Here is a 23,590-nt window from a genome sequence, read left to right on the forward strand (position 1 = left end):
TGATCCCCATTGCCTAGCCCTTACCACTCTTCTGCCTTGGAGCCAATACACAATATTGACTCCAAGACGGAAGGTAAGGGTTTAAAAAAAAAGATCATTTATAAATGTTTACATCTTTAAATAAAGAGCAGATCAATTAAATAGCCATACAACTAAAAAGCTGCAAGTACAACCAATTAAAGATGACCAATTATAAATCCAGAAAATCAAAGGAGATCCATAAAACTGAAAGAAATTAAACCACTGAGCTATTAAATAAGATAAAGATTTTTTTTATTATAGGAAAAATAGGTAAACCATTGATTCATTTGAATTTTTTTTAGAATCCTTACCTTCCACCTTAGAATCAGTACTGTGTTTTGGTTTCAAAGTAGAAGAGTGGTAATGGCTAGGCAATGGAGGTTAAATAACTTGCCTAGTATCACACAGCTAGGAAGTGTCTGAGCCCTATTGTGTTCCAGGACACCCAGTCTCTAGGTGTGACTCTCAATCCAATGATCCACCTATGTTCCCTTGATTAACTTGATTGAATAAAGAGGAAAACCAAATTCCCAGTATCAAAAATGAAAAAAAGATAAATTCACAATCAATGAAGAATAAATTAAAGCAATTTTTCTAGTAATTTTGTCCAACTCTGGGCAAACCTGACACTGTAAATGATATTGATGAATGCTTATAAAATTTGAACTACCCAGATTAACAAAGGAGGAAATAGAACACTTAACCCCATCAGAGAAACAGAAAATGAAGGCCACTGAAGAATTTTCTAAAAAAAAGGGCCCAGGGCAAAATGGATTCAGAAGTTAATTCTAGCAAACATTCAAAGAACAAATAATTCCAATAATTTATATAAACTTTTTGGGGAAATAGGGGTAGAGGGAAAAATTTAAAAATTTTTATGACAAAAATATGGTACTGATACCAAAATCAGGAAGATATAAAATATAATGAAAACTTCAGACCAATCTCCTTAATGAACATTGATGTAAAATTTTTAATAAAGTATTAGCAAGAAAGTTATAATATTATATTACAAGAATTATATACCATGATTAGAAATGTTTTATATCAGGAATATTGAGATGTCCCAAATTATGAAAATTATAATCATAATTGATCATATTAATAAAAATAATAGAAACTACAGAATTATTGTAATAGATGTTCCCCAAAAGCATTTGATATGATAGAATATATTTTATTTTTAAAAATTGACATAAATATAATCTTCTTTAAAATAATGTAGTATTTCTCTAAAACTAACAGCAAACATTATTTATAATGAGGATGAACTAAAACTCTTCCCAATAAGATCAGATGTAATGCACGGATGCCCATTATCACCCCTACTATTTTATATGGTACTAGAACTGGTAATGACTGCAATAAGAACAGAAAAATGAAGGAATTAGAATAGCAAATGAGGGGGGAATGTTTTTGTTCTTTGAAGATGATGTGATGGTATAGCTAGAGGATCAACCAAAAAACTGACAGAAATGATTAACGACTTCAGCAATCACAGGATCCAAAATAAGATGCCATATATCAAAAGCATTTCTAATTATCCTCAACAAATTTCAATAGCAAGAGATAGAGAATGAAATGCTATTCAAAATAATTTAAGATGACATAAAATACTTGGGGATATACCTACCAAAACATATCCAGTAACTGTATGAACACCATTACAAAACATTCTTCATATAAAGTGGATCTAAACAACTGAAAAAATATGAATTACTCAAGAAATAATGAGCTAATATAATAAAAATGACAATCCTACCTAAATTATTTTTACCTATTCTCTGCCACACCAATTAAACTATTCAAAATATGCCATAAATTTAGACTAAATAACAAAATTAATCAGGAAAAACAAAGAGCCACATTATGAAGTAAAACAATGAAAAAATATATATAAAAGAAGGAAGTCTAGCTCTAGCAAATCTCAAACTATAATATAAAGTGGTAATAATCAAAACAATCTAGTAATGGTTAAGAAATAGAGTAGTGAATCAATGGAATAGATTTAGAAATCAACTTGTAATTAATGTCCATGTTATTAACTTAGTGTTTTATAAACCAAAGAATCCAAGCTTTTCAGGAAAGCACTCACTATTTTGACAAAAACTATGAGGGAAACTTGGAAACAGTATTTCAAAAACTAGACACTCCATATACTAGAATCAATTAAAACTCGATAGTTGATCTAGAAATACAGAGTGACACCCTAAAAAATTAGGAGAGCATAGAAATGTTTACCAGTCAGATTTATGATTAAGGGAAGAATTTATGACCAAAAAAGACAGTTATTAATAAAGAAAAAAAATAGATGATTTTGATTACCTTAAATTAAAATTTTCTGTACAAACCAAACTGATACAACCAAGATTAGAAGGTAAAAACAAATTGGGGGGGGGAGAGGAAATTACAGCAAAATGACTCTGAGAAAGGCCACATTTCTCAAATACATAGAGAACTGCATCAAATTTGTAAGAATTTAAAACATTCCCCAATTAAAAGTGGTCAAGGATATGCATAGGCAATGCTCAAAGGAAGGAATAGAACCCATCTATAGTAATATGAAAAAATGTTCTAAATCACAAGGGTTTATAAAAATGCAAATTAAAACATCTCTGAGATATCATTTCACACCTATCAGATTGACTAACATGACCAAAACAGCCAATGATAAATGTTGGATGGGAGTGAGAAAATTGGTACACTGATATATTGTTAGTTAAAAAGTGAACTGATTAAACAGCTTTAGAGAGTAATATGAAACTATGTCCATAGAGTCATAAAATAGGAATACCTTTTCACTCAAGAATATTCCTACTGACTTTAAATCTCCAAGATATCAGACAAAAAGATTTACCTATATATAAAAAAAAACTTACTGCTCTTTTTGTAGTGACAAAGAATTAGAAATAATGGTGTTATTTTTACTTGTGGGATTGCTGAATAAGTTGTGGTATATGGTTGCATTAAAATACTATTAATGGAGTGGTGGGGTCAAGATGGTGACATAAAAGCAGCAAAAGCTCAGACCTCTAAAAACCCTTCCTTACTGATCACAAACTGAATGCTCCTAGGGGATTGAAAATCAAACATAACAATAAGACAGAACCAAAGAACCTTCCTGATGGACTCAATTCAAAAGGTATGCCCCCCCAAAAGCCGGAATTTGAGAACACTCAGGTTTATAGGGAAGGCAGAAAGAAGGTCCCAGGAGACGCCCCCCCCCCCGTCACCTAGAGCTCTATGCCTCCAGAGGCAGCAGGAACATCTGGATGGGCAAAGGTGCTGGTCTGGAGGGTGTATCTTGTGGGCAGGACTGTGCCAGGCTCAGAGCGTTAAACACAGGTGGTGGGAAAAGAGCTTGAGAGGGATTGCAGAGCACACAGCCTGGTCAGAGTGGCAGAGACCTTCCATATTGTTCCAGCCTTCCAAGACCTCAGAGCACATCCAGCCCAACCCAGCTGAATTTAATACCTTCAAAAGTCTTCAGAGGTCAGGGAAGCCCAAGGTCCAATACCGCTCCCTCACAGATTGTTGGACTTTAATCCAGTCAAAAGCCTCCATAATACAAGCAAGCTAAACTCAGATACCCCTCCCCAACAGACTGCACTGAGAGATCTGACAAAGCTCCAAGAGAAGAGACTGACAGAAAGCCCCAAAACAAAAAAAAATAAAATAAATGAGATGAGGAAGAGCACAGACAAATAAGGGACTAAATAAGGGGTAAATATGATCAAACAACAGAAAAAGAAATTACAATTAACATCTTCTGTACAGGCAACAAACAAAGCAAATGGAACAGAGAAGGAGGCAAGCAATAAAACAGAAATCCCAGAAAAATGGATACAGACTTTGGAAGAACTCAAAATGCAATTTAAAACACAATTAAGAGAGGTTGAAAACAATTGGGGAAAGAATTTAAAAACTAAGATAAGTCATCTGGAAACAGAAAATAGTGTCTTGAAAGCCAAAATCAACCAGCTTGAAAATGAGGCAAAGGAGATGAAAGATGATGTAATGAGAATGAAAGATGACCTCCAAAGAAAATCAGATCAGAATGAGAAGGATGACCAAAAAGCCAGGGATGAAATCCAGTCTTTAAGAACCAGAATACAACAAATAGAATTAAGTGATCTCACACGGCAGCAGGACACTATTAAAAAAGAAAACCAAAAGAATGAAAAAATTGAGGAAAATATGAAGCATCTCATTCACAAAACAGAGGATTTAGAAAATCATGCAAGGAAAGACAATTTAAGAATCTTTGGTCTACCATGACCATGACAAAAGAAAAAGCCTGGACACCATACTACAGGAAATTATCCAAGAAAACTGACCCAATATTCTAGAACAAGAGGGAAAAGTGGAGATTGAAAGAATCCACAGATCACCTCCTGTACTTAATCCCCAACTGACAACACCCAGGAATATTATAGCTAAATTCATGAACTATCAGACCAAAGTAAAGATATTACAAGCTGCCAAGAAGAAGTCATTCAGATACCATGGAAACAGAGTGAAGATAACACAGGACCTGGCTGCATACACACTAATGGACCAAAAGGCATGGAATATGATATTCCGGAAAGCAAGGGAACTAGGTCTACAACCAAGAATCATAGGTAATTGGATATGTTATACATGTATTATCACACAATAACTATTTTCATGTTCATCATGCTTTAGAAAAGGCATATCACACATATACAGGAAAAATTCATGAAGGAAATAAAATGAAAAATGATATGCTTCAATCTCCTCTCAGATTCGATCAGTTCCTTCTAGGGCATGGTTAGCCTCTTTCATCCTGAGTCTTTTGGAGTTATCTTGGATCCTTGCTATCTGTATAAAATTTGTCATACATTCACAGTTGATCAACATATATTATTACTTTTATCATATACAATAGTCTCCTGGTTCTTCCTGGTTTTTATCACTTCATATGAGTCTTTCCAGGTTTTTTAATGATAATTTCTTATGACATAGTAGTGATCCATTAAAATCATATATGTGGCATTATTTGTTGTTATTGGCATGACTAGGTAATAAGAATGTGTTAATCTAGGGAGAGGCAAGGCTGGATTTTGATCCTGAATTGAAGAGATAACCATAAAGAGAACTAAACATCTCTTGATCTCAGTTTCTGTATCTTTAAAACGAGAAGGTTGAACTGAATCTTCCTTAATATTGCTTTTTATTCTAACTCCTATCAGCAATGCAAACACCCAGGAAAACTTCAAGGGACTCATGACAAAAAAGGCCATCCACTGCCCTAGAAGGAACTACCATAATCTGAATGCAGATTAGTGCATTTTTTCCTCCATGGATTTTTCTATGGTGTAAGAGATCTGTGTCTTCTTTTACAAGATGATGAATGTGGAAATATGTATTGTATAATAGATAACACATATAACATACATATCATATCATGTACTGTCTTGGGGATGAGGGAAGGAGAATGGAGGTTGAGAATATGGATAGGAAAATATCAGAAAATTATTATTGAAAATTGTATCAAAATATAATTTGTGTAAAAAAAATTTAGGTTTTAATTCATTGATCTATGGATCATATCTTGGGCCATGCTCCCCCAAAATGCTAGTTCTTCTTGACTTTTTATTTATTCAGTAATCCCTAGGATATGCTACCTTTCATATACCTATTCTGCTCACATAAAGCAACACATGAGGATATTTGCTAAGAGCACAAGTACCTGACAATTTATTGCATCACCAAAGTTTCAGTGGTATTGGCAACTTCCTGAGTAGATATGGATAAATTATGGAGACTGGGTAGCAAAGTTCATATGTTCAGAAAGACCTTGGCTTAAATTCTGCCTCATATTCTCTGAGACCCTGGAAAAGTTTCAGTTTCTTTTTTGATATTCATGTTATACATATATTAAATGTGAATAATACTAGTTCCTTCATCATAGGATTATTGTAAAAAAACAAAATTAGGTTATGATATGTATGTAAAGTTCTTGGCAAACCCTAAAAAATAAAGAGGTGTCATCCACATTTTCTTTTATTATTTTCTCTAATAGCTGATATTAATAGTAAAAAGTGTAAAAACAATACCCTTGGGCATACATGATTTATTTGAAGAGTACATTAAAAAATGAACCATTGACAAGTCTATCTTTTAATAAAACAGTTTCTAGCCTTGATGTAGATAAGCATCTTACTAAATGTTGGGACTCCCTTCCATATTTGTTTATAGTATTCTTAATATTGTTAAGCATAGTTCTGGGTACATAGTAGGCAATTAAGCATTGTTAATGTCTAGAATCTCTGCTTATGTGCTCCATGTTTGTCATTATGTAATGTACTATGGTATGTACAGTTGCATTTGCATTTTTTAAGCTTTCCTTCTACTTTTACTCAAGAAGTTATAGATGCTCTGATATTTTATCAGCAACAAACTATTCTTTCTTACCTTATTAGAATGACAGCACTTTGGGGACATTGAGGAAAATTATAATATTGGTTTTGGATGAATATTTTGCTTAATTTTGATAGTGTTCACAAGGTCAAAAGCTATAATCATAAGAAGCTTTAATATGTATTCTTAACTTGGAACCATGATTAAAATATTTTGGTAACTATATTATATCAAATTTTTTTTTGGTATTCTATGTATTTTTAAGCATTGAAAATAATTATTTTTAAATGTTGTTTATGGGATTCATCCCAAAGTGTTTCAACACATACATAATGCACCTATATATACATGCATGGGAAATGAAAAATCTATGTATTAGAGAGTTTCTTATCTAACCCATATCTTTTTAATAAGGCAACTGAGACTCACAGAGGTTAAAGGTTAAATGAATAACCTAAGTAATACAAGTAATGGATGCATGTGGGTTAAAAAGCCATCTACTTTGTCTTCAAGTCCAATATATTTCCTCCTATTTCTATATTGAAATACTTTGTTGATTTAACTTTCATAGCACAACATTTTAGAGTTTTTTTCTTTGTTTTCTTTAGGTAAATAACAAAATATTCCATAAGATGTGGGGAAAGAAGCATTGATTGATAAAATGTAGGAACACTATTCAAGTCCTGTGTCTATCACTAAGTACCCATCTGACCTTGGGCAAGAGTCATATTACCTCTCTAAATCTATTGGTTTATGTAAACAGTAATGAGTTTTAATTACTTTTCTCTCTAGATGTCCTCCATGATTTAAAATCTCAATGGCTTCTTCAGAGGTTTCTAATTCCTGTCAGTAAATTGTATATCACCAATTATCTAACCACTTAGGTTCCTTCAGTTCCAACACGGAAATACCTCACTACAGAAAATTCCCTAAATTTTGAAGTCCTTGCTAATGCACTAATTTTAGGAATAAAATGTTTGGAACTGCATTATGGATTAAAATACTTGATTGGAAGTCTAAATGAGGGTTAGGAAAGAACATGGTTAAGGTAAAGTGTAATCAAGTAGATGATAATAATAAGGGTACATAAAGTGTTCTGGACAATACCAAAGAGACTAAGACAAAAGTTCTCAACTTCCTGGTTGATGGTTCATGAAACACAGAAGGCTGGTCAAAAAATGTATAAATACCTGAGTCAGAGGTTACAACTATGATTTGCTCCAAAGAACATTTCTGCTTCTTTCAAAAACTTAGTACTTAATTTGCATGTCTCCTAAACACTAACCATATTAAATTCTATTTTATGGGAATTTCAGCCCTCAATTAAATTATATGCATCATCAGAGATACTATATATTCAAAAGACTAAGGAATATGACTTATTTAGTTCAAAGAATGTCTTTTAAATTATTTTATTCCCTAATCCTTGAATCAAAAGTCTTCATTCACCCAGCACTTGCTGATTTTGCTCTGAAGCCTGAGAATATTTTTTAAATGGGAGTAGCTTAGATCTGATGATACTTGAAAGCCTAAAACTATTTCATGTAGTCTACTTCCTAAAAGATGGAAACTGGTTTATCCCACATTTGAGGAGTTTAAGAAAAATTATATCCTTTTCCTCATAGCAGGTTTACATTTTCCTTAATAATGAACTATTTACAACATGCAAAACTCTGCCAGCAGAGCTTGTGTTATTTGCTTCACTTTAATCCAAACTTTCCTCCTATAAAGTTCTGGATCTTATTGAAAGATAATTTCCTCATAGGGACTATTACATTTTTTGGCTTTGTATCTTCAGCTTATAGTCTAGTGACTTCCAGAAAAAAGTGGCAAAATAACATTTTTTAAATGGACAAGATGCTATGAAGTAAATATAATGTCACCTCTATGATCCAATTTATCATTATCCTGATATTTTTCATGATTAAATTCCTTACTAATATCTTGAATTGGAGTGCTATCCCTCTGGGAATGATGCTCAATGATGGTTGCTGAGAGAACAGCCCTTCTAAACTCCACATCATGCACATCAAAATTATCTCTTCTCAGTGCACTCAAGAATTTTTAGGTATTCATAATGCTTATTGTTTCATTCAATAAGGAGAGAAACACATTTTTCTTTGCATAAAAATATGTTCTTTGTTATCACATTTAATTCCATTGTTATTGTTACTCAATGGGCAATGATTGGATGGATACAAATCAAAAACAATGCAAAAAAAATCACTTATGAGACCCCATTAAATGCTGGTGAAAAGATTGAGTATTAAATAGCCTGAACATGTCAACTGAAATGGAAACACAGAAAAATGCTAATCTTTTTTTCTATTTTAATTTGTAATCAAAAAGACTTTTGAGAAGATATTAGAGGTTTAATAATGCAAATATTGGTTTCCCCCTTTACCTCAGACTAATTTCTTTCAGTGACATTTCCAAAAGAAACATTACCTAATTGTTCAGTATTGTAAATCTGTTTCTATAGTGAAAATACATATTTCTTAATAATTTCAATAGCACTTGATGTAGATAAAGGAGGTGAAGACTGTAGGAAGAGAGAATTGCTATTAACAGGGAAATTGACAAAAAAAGACTTAAGTGATAGCAAATAATCAATGTAAGGGGTGAAGTTATTTTTGATGATTTTTACTTCAAAGAGGATTTATTTTCCTGTTAAATGTAACATTAGCTGATGTTGTTTTGCAATGAAAAAATAGGAAAGAATACACAGATTTTCATGACCACCTAAGCAGTATTTTCAGAGTAATTTTATTTGAATAAATATTTAATTCACTTCTCATATTACGCTTGTGTTTTACTACCACATTACAGTATGTGCATTTTAATTATTAAAGTTTGCAATTCAAATACTCACAAAAATAAAAGTTTTTTTAATTGTACAAAATGACAAACAACATAGAAGCTTCCTTGTGAGTCTGTTAGATGAATTAAAAAAGCATTAATTTTCCATCCAAATAATATAAACTCAAGATCTGAATATTAATTAATAGACACTGTTAAACACATTTAATTTTTGATAAATTCATACAAGACTAACAAAGTTAATTGAAGTTGAGACAGGATGACTTTCAGTATTTTACACTTTACCTTTTACTCCAAATACTAGAATAGATCTTAAAATGATTTCACCCTAAATATACAAAGATCCTACTTTATTTAACTTATGACTCTCCTAGAACTTAGCATAAATTCCAGCCCATATTAGTCATGTGTGAAGCATTTGTTCCATTGAATTGAAATTAACAGGGTAGTTACAGTATTTCTGCATTCTCTTTCTATCTTTTATCTCCATATTACTATATATGTGTCTGATGTATGCTTGGACCCTTAGGAATAAGCCAGAAATAAGAAGGTATACAACAATGGTCCACCAAGGTTCTGGATGCCTGATTTTAATACATGCTAATGAAAATATATGAACTATTTACAATTCATATAAGTATATAGAGTCTGGCATAGGGCCCATCAATCCATTTTCCAAGTACATCTCATTTTGAAGGGTGCTAACAGGCAGTTTTTGAAAAATGTGTGTGCTGGTATCATTATAAACTATCCGAGAAATCTCCTCCAATCTTGAATGCCACCTAGGCTTGAGGAGGTGCATTACTGAATATTAAAAGTATTAATATTGTGAATTGGTGCTAAAGTTAAAGTGTAGAAATTCATGAAAATAAACATTTACCACTGACAAATATATAAGCTACTGTAAAGAAACACACCACACTGAAGTTAGTTCCAATAAAGTCTTTTCATTTTGAAAGATATATATTTTGGAGGTTAGCCTCTTGGTTAAGTACCTATTGATACTGATGTTACATATTCCTGTATTATCACATAGTAGGCATTTCATGAATATTTGTTGAGTGAGTTCTTCAATAGACATGAGTTCCTACAATGTAGTCCTGCCTAGAGATGTAGAAGAAGCATATCACTTAAGTTATTTAAACCATTTTGAGGTAGTGTTCTATCCAATGAAATTCCCTAAAACTAGGTAAATATTTCAGTGACTCTAAGAACCTAAACATGAACACACCCACTTTCCAGGCAGGACTAAATATTAAGTTGATTCTTTGGGTAGTTCCATGATTAGCTTATAATCACAAATTAAGTCTGATTTCTGAGGGTCATCTACATACTTCAGAATACAAAGGTAGATATTTGCATGCATACTCATAGAAACACTTTGAAAGTTAATTCTTATTCATCAAGTTATAAATTGTAATATTCCAGCCTGCAAGCACTCATGGAATAATAACATATTCAAGATTTTACCTTTTCAAATTTTTCCCAAGAAAGTGACAAATCATGAAGAAATTACTCAAGAGTCAAAAACTATTATATTCACAATCTATAAAACTTCACTCTTCTATGAAGCTATAGACAATGATGTCAAAGAATGCTTGATTAGAAATTAGACAGGAAGTTGATATCAAATATATTAATAACTTATAAAAATAAGGTAAAATAACTTCCATTCAGGATAACTTGACAAGCTCAAGAAATAATTTATCTCATCCATTGTTCCACTTAATTCACCACTAACCAACTCCTATTATGAAATATTTGGAAATATACATTACAATAACTGACACTTTTATCATTGTAATATTTTTAAAATAAATCTAGGAGGTAGGTTATGCAAATGTTCTTAGCCTCATTTTATAGATAAGGAAATATGTTCACTGAGGATAACTGAATTATAGGAAAATATATTTAGGGCAGTAAGAGTTTTAGGGGACACTGAGTGAAATCTCCTCAATTTTTAGATGAGAAACCAAGGTGGAGAGAGAATAGGCAACTTGTCTGGGGTCATGTAGCTAATGCATGCCTGAGGTGGGATTTTGTTTTATGTCTTCTTGACTTTGATTCCACTGTGTTATTCATTACTCTATGCTGCTTTGTTTAAGGTAACATTAAGTTTCCAATCTGGCAGGAATTTTCTGACTGTAAGGAGTCCTATGTTCTCTTTTTAGAAAGAATTAATTGATATTTACTTATTTTGTTACATTGCGATCACTCCCCAATATATCTCATTCAAGTCATACCCTCTCCTGCTGCCAACTACAGCCAGAAAAACAAATCAGACTGCTAAAAGTTTTGCATGCCTTGTCCACCCCTAGTTTCCCAGTTCCCTATTCAGTGGAGGGAGACATGTTTCAACAACAGTTCACTGAAGCCTGAAATAGTCACTGTATTGATTTTAGTTCTGATGTCTTTCAATGTTGTTTATATCTATATCTATGTTTATAGATATAGATATTATTTTGAAACTTTTCCCTTTCTGCTACATCTTATTCCACACTGCCCCCCCCCCAAGGGCTTTCTCTGAGACACTTGTTTCAAGGAATTAAGAATATAATTATCCTTTTTCTGGCAAAGTTTCTAGTATGTGAGTACATATATATATATATATATATATATATATATATATATATATATATATATCCTAAAAGACAGCTAGGCACCTCTCCTACTTTGCTTTGTCCAAGTAATTTCCCTGAATCATTTATATTGGAACTCAGGGCTTCTCCATGTTAAGGAAGTATCATCTTAGTGACAGATAGATGCATATAAGTACACATTTATAAAAACATAGGATAAAGGATAGATGGCTGGAAGGAACTTCTAAGCCTGATTTAACTTTAAAGGATTATCTTTCTCTTGTTCTAGCCACCAGGAATTATAAGGGTTTTTTTTTTTAATCCATTAAATTTTATTTTTACTGAAATTCCAAAAATAGACTAGAAAATAATTTGATCTCATTTTTCCTTGAGCACTTTAAAAAACTAGTTCTTTGAGGAGAAATGCCACATAAGTATATATAATATCTGAATATGTAATTCAGACTTTTCACTACACCTTATTTTAATATCCTTATTTGTCTTTACCCACTTATCAGCAGTTTCAGCCCAAATCCTACCATTTGTCTTTTGTAATCATTCAGAATCTGGACATAGATTTTCCCCCAGTTTTATTTTGCATTATTCTCCTCATCAAATCTATATGCTCATCTTTCCAGGCAAACTGACTTCACAGATAATTCTTTGATCATAACTCCTTTCTCTATGACTTTGAATAGATTATCTCCTAAACCTAGAATCTTGTTCTCCATATAATCTCATCATTTTCTGGAATGTGTAACTCCTTTCAAGGTTTGACTCAAGTGCTATGTCCCACAATACTTCTTTCCTGTTTCTCCAAGTACTCCCTCTCCATAATATATTGTATTTACTTTGTATTTAAAATCTGAAAAAAATGTGGGGCCAAGTCCTGTCACTAACATATATTACCTACATGGCCTTTATTTACGTCACTTCATATTTTGAATACCCTAGATTATTCTTTAAGATTATTAGTTGCAGAGAAGCTAGCAAACTACCTTAATAGAGGGAATTCCTTTCTCATATCTCCATATTCTGTTTAAATCTGAGGTCCTATGCTGAACCAAAGGATTCTTTGTTCCATGAAATGCTCAAATAAGGCCCAATCTGCTCAACCCAATTTGTGTAGCCTAGAGTTGGAAGATCTAATCAATATACATTTAGCTTTACCCTAATAGAATGTAAGCTCTTTAAGGGCAAGGGTTGTTTTGTTTCTGTATACTAAGCAGATAGCACAGTTTCCAGTATTTTTAATTGAATATTTGATTTTATTTTTAGAAGATCCTATATCTAATAACACATAGAGTCTACTCTGCAACTTATGGAGAGATACATGAGTACATAGAAATTTTAAATGTTTTGGCAGGGTCAAACAGCTGGTACTTGTTAGTTGTGGTACTTGAACTTTGATATTCCTGTCATTGCATTCAGATCTGGATGCATTATGCCACATTCTATCTTTTGTTAGCACATTTTAGATGCTTCATACATATTTTTGAGTTACATTGAATATAAAGTCAAAGAAAGGTAAAAAGTATGCAGTATCAGGATAATGCTATATTTTCTTTTTAATTCAAGGAAAGTTTATTTTGGAAACTCTTCTTTAGAAGGGAATTTTAGGCCATGCTAAAGACGTGGTAATTGTTTCTTATGGCTCCTCAGTAAAGCTTGAATTGTTCTGATAGCAGTCAAGGAAGTGTCAAAGTGGCTCTTTGCAAGTGAGGAATGGGAAAAGAACATCTTAGCATCACTTGTTTTCTCATATCTTCCACTTGAGTTGACATGAAGCAATTTTAGTTTTGAATATAAAAATTACAGTAATGTAAAAAAGTTGTGTCATTCCATCAAAAACATCATATATATTAATTAGACCCCTACTATATAGTATGCTAACAAGAATAATAGTGTTAATGGAAAGAGATTGAAAGCTTGATAAAGAGGAATTTATATATCAAAGGAAAAATCAATTTAAGTTCCATAGACAACTTTTTATGGACTTAGGCTGCTTAGATCATGATCAAAAATTATTTCTCAGATTGAAGATAAGATCATTCATAAATAATTATGCAAATTGTGTCATAAGTAGTCTATTCATTTTTAACACATTTACTAAACAATTTGTGTGAGGTATATATTTTAGATCAATATTATATTATGATGGAGATGGTTTATAACTTCTTTGTGTGTTTACATGGTAAGGAATTCAGCTACCTCATTCTCCTGTCTAATATTATGCATTTTATAAAATTTGAATGGTATTTTTCCTATTCCAATTTTTTTAGAAGTTGATAGATATATTATCTTCACCCTTCTGGCATTGATCTATGATTTATTTGAGGGTTTCTTTCAAGAACATATCACTTGCTTAAAATAACATATCTGAAAATAGCTTTGATTCACTTTAGTACAATTTATTTCATGCTTATTTCCTGAGATAAAATATGGGGATTGTACATACATTGATTTTGATATTAATTTTAAATTACATCACCGTTGACACATTCCTACACTAAATAAGCCACATCTATTTAGAATCTAATTCATCAAAATTTTATGGTTTTATTTACTTTTTTCCTCCTAGATACTTTATGTTATATATTTATTACACTTTTAGTTTAACTCAGGGGAGTCTTAAATATACAAGTCATTTCAGAATATTATTTCTATTTTTATAATATTCAAATAATATGAAAGAAACATAATATAAGTGATTCCTTTTTTTAATAGTTGATTCATAAAGCAAACTAGTCATGTCATTTGATAGGTAAGAGAACCAGGTCATCATAAATTATACTTCAAAAGCTTATCACTTCTCAAATTTGTTGTATTAATGTTTATATGGTTGTGTGAGGCAGCATGGCATATTGGATAGAAGGAATGCCTAGTGTCATAAGGAACTGAATCAAGACTTGTGTCTAATACAATTAAATCATTTCTCTCAAAGTATTCCAGGTTTCACTCAAAGGCTATATGTGACAGATATATTTCTAATATAAGCTGTTGAGAGGAGTTTCCATATCCACAGCTCATTATACTGAGGACAACATAGGTTAACTCTCCAATAAAAAATAACAATATTGATTTGTTTTCATTCCAGCTAGGGAATACAATGTTCCAAACACAATTGATTTTTGGGGGGAAGACAAATATCCATGAAGAACTATTATGGAAGACAACAAAGGAAATAATAAAAATCATTGGAAATAACATTTTTGTTTATACTATCATTGAATCACCACATTCATGTGATGTTGCTACACTACAGTAGAAGAACCTGGGTTTGGATCCCAGCTCTATTTTATCATACCCATGTAAATTTGGATAAACCCTCTCTGTACCTTGATTTCCTTATTCACAAAATGAGAATACTACATCAAATGATCTGTCAGGTCTTTTAAATATTTTAATCAGAAACCCTAGAAGAATCTAAGCAAACAAATATCATATTTTCAATACTATTAACAGACATGTTACCCCTTCAAATTCAGAAAATCAATAATAGCTTAATAAATGCTTGAAGTATAATTTTTAGAATCATAAAAAACATAACAGTAAGATTTTTAGTTAGAATTTGGAACGAAACTAAAGTCTGTGCATGCAGTCATATTAAAAATGTAGTCCTTAGCTAATGCCTGAATTATAATTTCAAATATGTATATTGTTAAAGTAAATTTAACTTACCATTTTTATCACATGATTTATTATGCTAATCCTAGGTGTATGAATCTCATTTGTAATTCACTTTATATCAAACTTCATTGTAAGGGGCTATAGAGACCAGAAAATCAACCAAAGGTCATGGAGGTCAGGAGCTTTTAGAGGGCCAGAGCCTTGGTGGCCAAGAGCTCTTAAAGGGCTCATGGAAGTTGGGATGTACTATGTCAAAATAACCTATAAAGAAGCCCAGATCAAAAGTGTTCTGACACGGACATGATCTATAATTCACCATTACTCATATCAACAGTGGCCCCTAAGTCTGTAAATTTCACTTTTGGCTTTTAAAAACCTATCAATGTCAATAGCCAGGGACTTAGAATTTGAAATGGGAGGAAACCTAAAGACTTCTGGCCCTGCAATTTCTCTGTCACAATAAATCCAGATCTATAACCAGAAGGGTCTCCCAGCATCTAAATTTTACAAAAATGATATATTTGAATGTCAATAGGGTCCTCTTGAACTTTTTATCTTATTAAAAAGGAATGGTAATTTGGGAGATAATTATAACAGCAATAATAATAATTATCAGTGTAAAATTCTTTAATGTTTGAAAAGCATTTTATATTGTCTCATCTGTTACATTCAGAAATGAGTTGGGAAAGACAGTAGCACCCTTTTCCTCATATGACCAGGATCAATCCTACATCATATAGCCTTAAGGAGTTTACAGGTATGAACTTTCCAGTATCAGACAGTCTAATTGGTTACCTATTCTGTTAACTGTTAAAGAATATCTTAATAAGTAAGGTCTCCTTCATGGCAGAGGAATGTACAGGAATGGGTTCTTTATTTAAAGACAAGCAGATCTTGGTTTAAATCCTTTCTGCTACTTATACATTGTGAGACTTTAAAAAATCATTTATTCCTTCTTGGCCTTAACTCCTCATCTTAAAATAAAGGGTTTGGACTAATCTATAACAGGGATGGATATAAATGATACCAATAAAGAAGAGATAAATCCCTTGTCATTGATCATCTTTGAGCAGCAGTAAAAACTCAGGAGCCTCACTTTCTTCTTTCCTCATAATCACTCAACAAATGCTTGTTAAACATTAGCCATCTATCATGCACTGTACATGGGGGGATACAAAGAGAAATGGAATTTTTAAAGGAGAATTTCAGTCTACCTTTTTATACTAAACATTTAAAAATAACTATGTTTTGGCTTTTGAAGAAGACTACAAAATGATACAGACTTGTCTTGTAAACTACAAAAAACTTTGTTTTTAATCCTAAAATAGAATGATTCCTTTAGGATAAATCATTTTAAAATTTTCAAAAAGAGTAAATATACTTTATAGAATCATTGAACTAGCTTTCAAGATTCACTGTTTAAGACCTTTTAATCCTCTCAGAATATTTAAATAACACTGACATGATTGTACTGAGAACTCACTAACCTCAGAATTCCAGAACTGCCCTTTATGACATCACTTCTAGTAATCTCCTGTCTATGAGGGGCTTCTTGCAATCGAAATTTCAAGATAATGGGTCATAAAGCTATGGCATATCAAAACAGAACTGGTCCAGACAACATAAACATCATTCAGGCTTGTGATAATCTGGAACTTAAATCATTACTTTGTGAATGGAAACTTCAGAAGCAATAAAATCTTCACTATGTGCAATCAGTGACAATAACATACTAATGACAATGCCTTGAACATGATAGGAAATCAATAAATATTTTTGGAATATATGATTGGAAAATTCTGCCTCTTCTTCCATAAAATTTCTTGATAACAAAACAGTATTCATTCTAGATGCACCTCAATTTCTAACAAAAGATGTGTCATAACTGGATTCACCCAATCACCCTTATATATTTTTATTTTTACTTGTATTTTGAAGATGTGTGGCATGAGAGATCAATGTGTTATTCTCTAGGTAACAGTTATTAATATATTGAAAATTAATATGCCTAGGACCCCAGTAAAATTAGTCTCCCTTTGAATTGCCTCACCTCATTCAGAATACAAAGGTCTGTTAAATACTTTTACTGGAGTGAGACAGAAACAACTTATATCTTTACTATACAAAGTATTTTTTGGAATTGTGGGATACACCTTTCAAGCTGATATTTTCCTTTGTTAATAAGTTTGTACCTTACTACATGCACTATATATCTATCTTCATTTTGCATGAATATGAACCTCTAATTAAACCCTGATGAGTGTTCCAATGGACTCTATGTAGTTATGCAAATTAGAACCTCTAACTGACAAGAGACTATTCAAACTGAATTCTGTGGGAGTTAGAAAGAGGGTTCCAACAGAGTAGGTAGCAAGTCAAAGATATGAGGGACTTTTCATCAGGTTTTTCTTTTCTTCTTTCTCAATAAACAACTGCATTGTGATTGATGGCTTCCTGGTCTCTTGAATAGTGCTAGAGAGACATTGTGCACAGAGAAATTAAGATTAGGAAGAGACTGAAACAAAATTAGAAGACTGATACTAAATCCATTATTTCCTTAATCTTTCTGGCTTGAGTTAGACAAGAAGCCTTCTATGGTTCTAATATTCAACTTCTCATGTTTATGTCTTTATAACTGTATCTGGAAATAAGATAAACTAGAATCCAATATTAATTTTGCCATCAATTACCTAAGTAATTGTGAGCATTTTGCTTAAACTTTCTGTGGCTTGATTTCTTTATTTATAAAATGAACATAGTATTATGTGTTATTTTTGCTACACAAGTTGTTACAACATAATGCTAAATGTAAACATTTTTAAATAAGTTAAATTACCGATACAAATAAAAGATATTTTCATCATTACTTAGAATATTGTAACTATCTTTTGAGAATCAAGGAAATAGATGAATGTGGTTATATAATTGACAAGTTAAAAGCATTACTTCTAAGTTTTGAATAAAGTTCAACATCAAGCTTATGTAATATAAAGGTATTTGTTACCTTTTTTTTACAATAATTTCTGTTTGTTGATTTCAATATTTATATATTCACATCTCCATTTTTAAAGGATGTTATAGTTCTGAAATCTATATATATATATATGCATATATCTACACATACATATATATGTATATATGTATGTATACTTTAGTGGATGTATTTCAGGTTCCTAAATTACCATTTGGCATAATATGACAGTATTTAGGTTGTAAGGGTAAAATGATGCTCTGTAATCTACAACAGCAAAGTTATAATTTTGTATCATTCTTTAGAAGCTTAGGCCTTGGTCCTTTGATGGTCTGTATTCTCTTTATGAAAGATTTGGTTCCAGCACGTAATATATAGTGAATGGGAATAAGCCTTTTCTTTAATAGTGTAAATAGCAGGCATTTACATAGACTTTTATGGTATACAAAAGCACTATATATACATAAATTAATTTTTGAATTGTATAAATACATTTATATGCACATATATGTATACATACATATATGTATATAGTCCAGTAAGCAAAAGCCTTTCTCAACCCTGTTAGGCTGGTGCTCAGGGAAGAGTCTGTCACCAGACTTATTCTGTACTCAAAAATTTTCTAGCTTGGAACTGGATAAGACCTGACAGAGATGATTTTCAGCTGGCTTAGGCTTTAAAAATCCAAGAATACTTCCAGGCCATGACAAAGAGATAATTAATCTTATTTTGTTTTGTTTTCTTAAAGCCCTAAACACATCTACATGAATGATATACAAAGGAAAATGAAGACAAATCCTCATTGTTTCCCTATTTCTCCTCAAAATCCACATGATTTCTTTAGCTTGACTGTGCATATTTCAGTGAAGAGGATAGGTGTGAGGGAAACAAAATATAAATTGAAAATGATATATAATTTACTATATATGTTCATTATTCTTAGGCCAGTATTCCTTCTGACCTGAAAAAAAAAGGTTAATATCAATTTTTCTTTTCTAGAATTTGACTCTCCCAACAAATGTTGAGAACACATATTTCAATATAACATCAGACATGGGCGTACTTACTACAGTGAAGCTGTATTTACAGAAAATCAATTAACTAAAAATTAAGCAAATGTATAGATAAAATAATTTTCTTGTGAGTAAGGGCTAGCAATATCACCAACTGTAATTTACATGTGCTTAATTCACTTTGGTTTAAGTGCTGCAACTATAGAATCCTCAGAAAGATATGGATGGATGGAATGTTTAAAATGTTCACTGTTTTTCTGCATTAGTAAAAAATAAACTTCATGTTATTGATGTGAATAGAACAATATCTATGTTTAGCTAGGCTTTTTCAATATTTGGGAGTAATGGGAGTTTATAAGTAAAGGTAGCCAATCCAATAAACAAGATTAAATAGAGCAAAGGCTGTTGGGAAAAATATACGTGAATATGAGTCGATTTTGGCAACACGGATGTGTATTCTTCCTTCCCTCCAAGACCCTGTCCGGCAGTCTTCAAAGCAGCAGAAGAAGCTGGCACAGTCTTTGCCTTCCAGGCATTGATATCCATAATCATCCTCTCGTTGTTGTGGATGAGAAATGCTGTTTATTGGAATGAATGTAGAACCAGGACGAACTGAAACTGCAGGTGATTTCTGAATAGAAAGGAACATTAGATTTTTCTGATTGAATTAATATTAACAATATTAAAAGAATATCAGAACTATTAAAATCTCTATAGTATTCATTTGTATATACAAATATTTCAGTTCCTTTTTAATAAATCCTCAAAAATAAGCTAATAATAGAATAAAGATTTACATTTTTATACATTTGTACATCTGTGCAATTATTTTCTTTTTCTAAATTTACTTCAGAAATTAATGTGTTAATTGAAAAACACAATAACCAATGTAACATGGAAGATTAAGCTACAATTTAACCATGCAATAATGAGTTTGAGTCTCTATAAACCTAATTCACCAAACCATTCAATAGAAGCATAACCTTAAGAAAATAAATCAAAATGTACCTTATATAATGCCCTCCTTTAATGATAGGTAGATTTTTTTTACCTTTTTGTTAGTCTGTTATTAGGTTTTTTAAAATAATATTAGAGGATTCTAATGAAGTGAGATTTTGAGATGCTGTGTGAATGGGGAGAAAAGTGAAAGATGAATTTTAATGTGGATAAATGTAAAACATTGCTATTGGAGAATACTGTTAGGGAATATATACAGGTTTATTTCTAGAAAAATGGGCACTGAACTACACTCATACTATGCATAAGAGACATGGAGGTTGTAGTAGGTTGATCACTGGAAAATATTGCTTCTTAACATTGATGTATCTAAGAAAAAAGCCAATTAAACATGATCTATACTCAGGGATGGTATTGAAAATAAAATGCAAATATACAGAAGTAAACAAAGCCAAAGCAACTGGAATACTATTTGCCATATTTATCATTAGACCTCAGGAAATAAGGAAGTTGTAAGTAATGTAAAATGACAACTAAATTATTTTCAAATATTAGTGTATCCCACATGAGAATAAACTTGACATATTTAGATTCTTCAGAGAGAAAAAAAGGAAGGCTAGATAAAGAATGATTTTACAATCTCTCAAACAATTCACTAAACTCTGAAACATAAGAGAGAAAATCTTTTCTAAGGAGAAAATGAAGATAGGTTCATATAAAAATAAACCTAACATCATACATTGTCTAATATACAGAGAGAAGTAATTACATTCATCTAGACCTCAGTATCATACAACAACTCCTGAAAGTCAATAGTAGCACAAAGGTAATTGTATATGTTTGTTTAAAACTTTGCTATTCTTTTGGAAAAAAACATTTCTTTTTCTTAATCAAGACATACAAAAAAAAATATTTAGATGGACTCATGTTGCTATAGAACATAGAGAAGTGAACCTGGAGTAGGTAAAATCTAAGTTTGAATTCTGACTCAGATACTTATAAACTGAATGATTATGGACACTACACTTTGTTGTACTTAGACCAATATGTTCATTATAAAATAAAAAGGATTGGACTAGATGGCTTCCAAAGTCTGTTCTAGATCTAGACCTCTAATCATATTAGAAACACTAACTTTGAAATAGTATATACCTTACAGGATTTCTGTCAGGCTCAAATTAATAAGAAATCCACAAGTATTTAAGAACCCATTAGCTGTATTGTAGCACTGCACTTAGTGCTAAAGATAAAATGGCAAAAAGCATCACAGTTTCTCCTTTAAAGGAGATTGTATTGTATGGGGAAGGACAATATACAAACAGATCAAATACAAAATTATATGGGAGAGGAACCAATAGCTCTCAGGATTAGGAAAGTATCTCAGTGAAAGTGGAACTTGAACAGATTTCTGAAGACAGTAAGAAATTTTCTGAGTCAAAAGTGAGGAGACAATGAATTCCAGGCATAGGGATGACCTATGCAAAAGTATAGAAGCCTAAGACTGAATGCCATATATGAAGTGTTTTCCAAATTTTAAAATGTCTTATAAGTGAGAGAAGTTACTGTATGATTGTAACTCACCAATAACATTATTTTGCAGCAAATCTTTTCAAAGCACCTACTTAGGAGAAGTAAAATTTTAGAATGACTACAATATAATACATATTGAATACATTTTCCAAGTTCACCATATATACTGAATATTTTGAAAAGACAAAGTAGAATGTGTGTGTTCAAATAGCCCTGCTTATGTGGACAAATATATACATCACTGTGTTTAGCTAAGTGATCAAGTAGCTGTCACTTTTGAAAGGGAAGAAAGTATTGAGGATATATAGAATTGTATCATAGAAACCACTGAAAGATTAACCAACACATTCCCTGTTGGTTTGCTTATCTCTGCTGTAACTCAGGAAGATATAGGGAAAATCACTTCATCATCACAGCTATTAGTGATGCAAACATGGACAAAAGAGATTCCATGTGAATTGTTTAATATTGTAGAAGGGGGTGGGGGGGATCCAGGTTTTTAGTTATATCTCTTTACCTACAGTGACAACTTTTGTGGCTAGGAAATGGACCCTGAAAGCTCTAGGGAATTTATGCTCAAAATGGTTCTCTCTATGAAGCTGAAATAAAAATCAAACCCCGAGGGTTATATAATTATCCATTAAAAAATAATGATGCCTTGTGACTGCTTACCCATGGAAAAGGTCTCTAAACAAAGGGTTTCAAAATCTCCACTTTAACATATTTGACAGTCAGTCCCTGACCCTTAAAAGCTGTGGAAGTAAGCTACTTGCTACTCCCTCTGTCGTGTAATCTTTCCTGGGAACTTTGCCAAATGCCATTTATAAGGAGAATTTTTAATATGTCTGAAAATTTTGTTTCTACAAATATTCATCTCTCTGAAAAGGACATGAATATGTCTCAGTCACTCTCTGGGACCCTCAATGCCTATTTAACACTTATCTCTTTGAGATATGGAGAGGCTTAGAATGTCCTCTTCAAAATATATTTTTAAATGACCTCGGGCTCAGAGAAGGCCAAGGGGATATGGATGTGATGACTTTGTGACACAGTTTTCATGAGTTGACCAGTATGGCTGAATACATAAAAACCCTCAGGTGAAGATTCTATAGGACAGATGACTTGACTAGTGGGATCTTCAGGCTCTTCAATTACTATCATCACTGGTTCATTATCATGTGCCTATGCACAACTTTAAGTTTTCCTCAAATGTTAAAATAAATCTTTCTTCCTAATCCAACTTCTGTCTCATCTTCCTTCTCTCCTTCATGGTCACAATTTTAGAAGAATTCATTTATACTCAATGATCTACTTCCTTGTCAATAACACTGCTTATTCCGTGGAAACCTGATTTTTACCTAATTCAATATTCCTATCTCAAAAGACACTTTTGCTAAACTAATCACTAAATCTACTGACCTTTTCTCAGACCACATCCTCCTTTACCTCTTTTTAGATGTTCACACCTTTTGCCATACCTGCTCATGGATGATTTTTGTTCCCTTGAATACAGAGATAGCATATTCTATTTTTTGAATAATTACTCTTCTTTCTCTTTTTCTGGCATTTTTTTCAAATAAGATGGGCTTTTCATCATCCCTCTATCCATGGCACACTAATCTTCTCTCTTTAGACATTACCTTTAAATCTCATTGAGTTATAGATTCCCAGGATAAGAAATTTAG

The 23,590-nt window shown here is 31.9% G+C and overlaps 1 protein-coding gene across 1 annotated transcript in view; it reads right to left on the bottom strand.

Annotated features, from left to right (window-relative positions):
• Positions 1 to 13,364: 13,364 nt before the first annotated feature.
• The window catches only part of GABRG1 (gamma-aminobutyric acid type A receptor subunit gamma1), a 120,863-nt gene continuing 110,637 nt past the window's right edge, over positions 13,365 to 23,590 (bottom strand). Inside the window, exon 9 of the mRNA XM_007496495.3 lies at positions 13,365 to 20,049. Coding sequence (XP_007496557.1) covers positions 19,771 to 20,049 — 279 coding nt within the window. The 3' untranslated portion in view covers positions 13,365 to 19,770. The remainder of the gene's footprint in view (positions 20,050 to 23,590) is intronic.

The sequence above is a fragment of the Monodelphis domestica genome, chromosome 6, assembly GCF_027887165.1.
Source record: "Monodelphis domestica isolate mMonDom1 chromosome 6, mMonDom1.pri, whole genome shotgun sequence".
NCBI lineage: Eukaryota > Metazoa > Chordata > Mammalia > Didelphimorphia > Didelphidae > Monodelphis > Monodelphis domestica.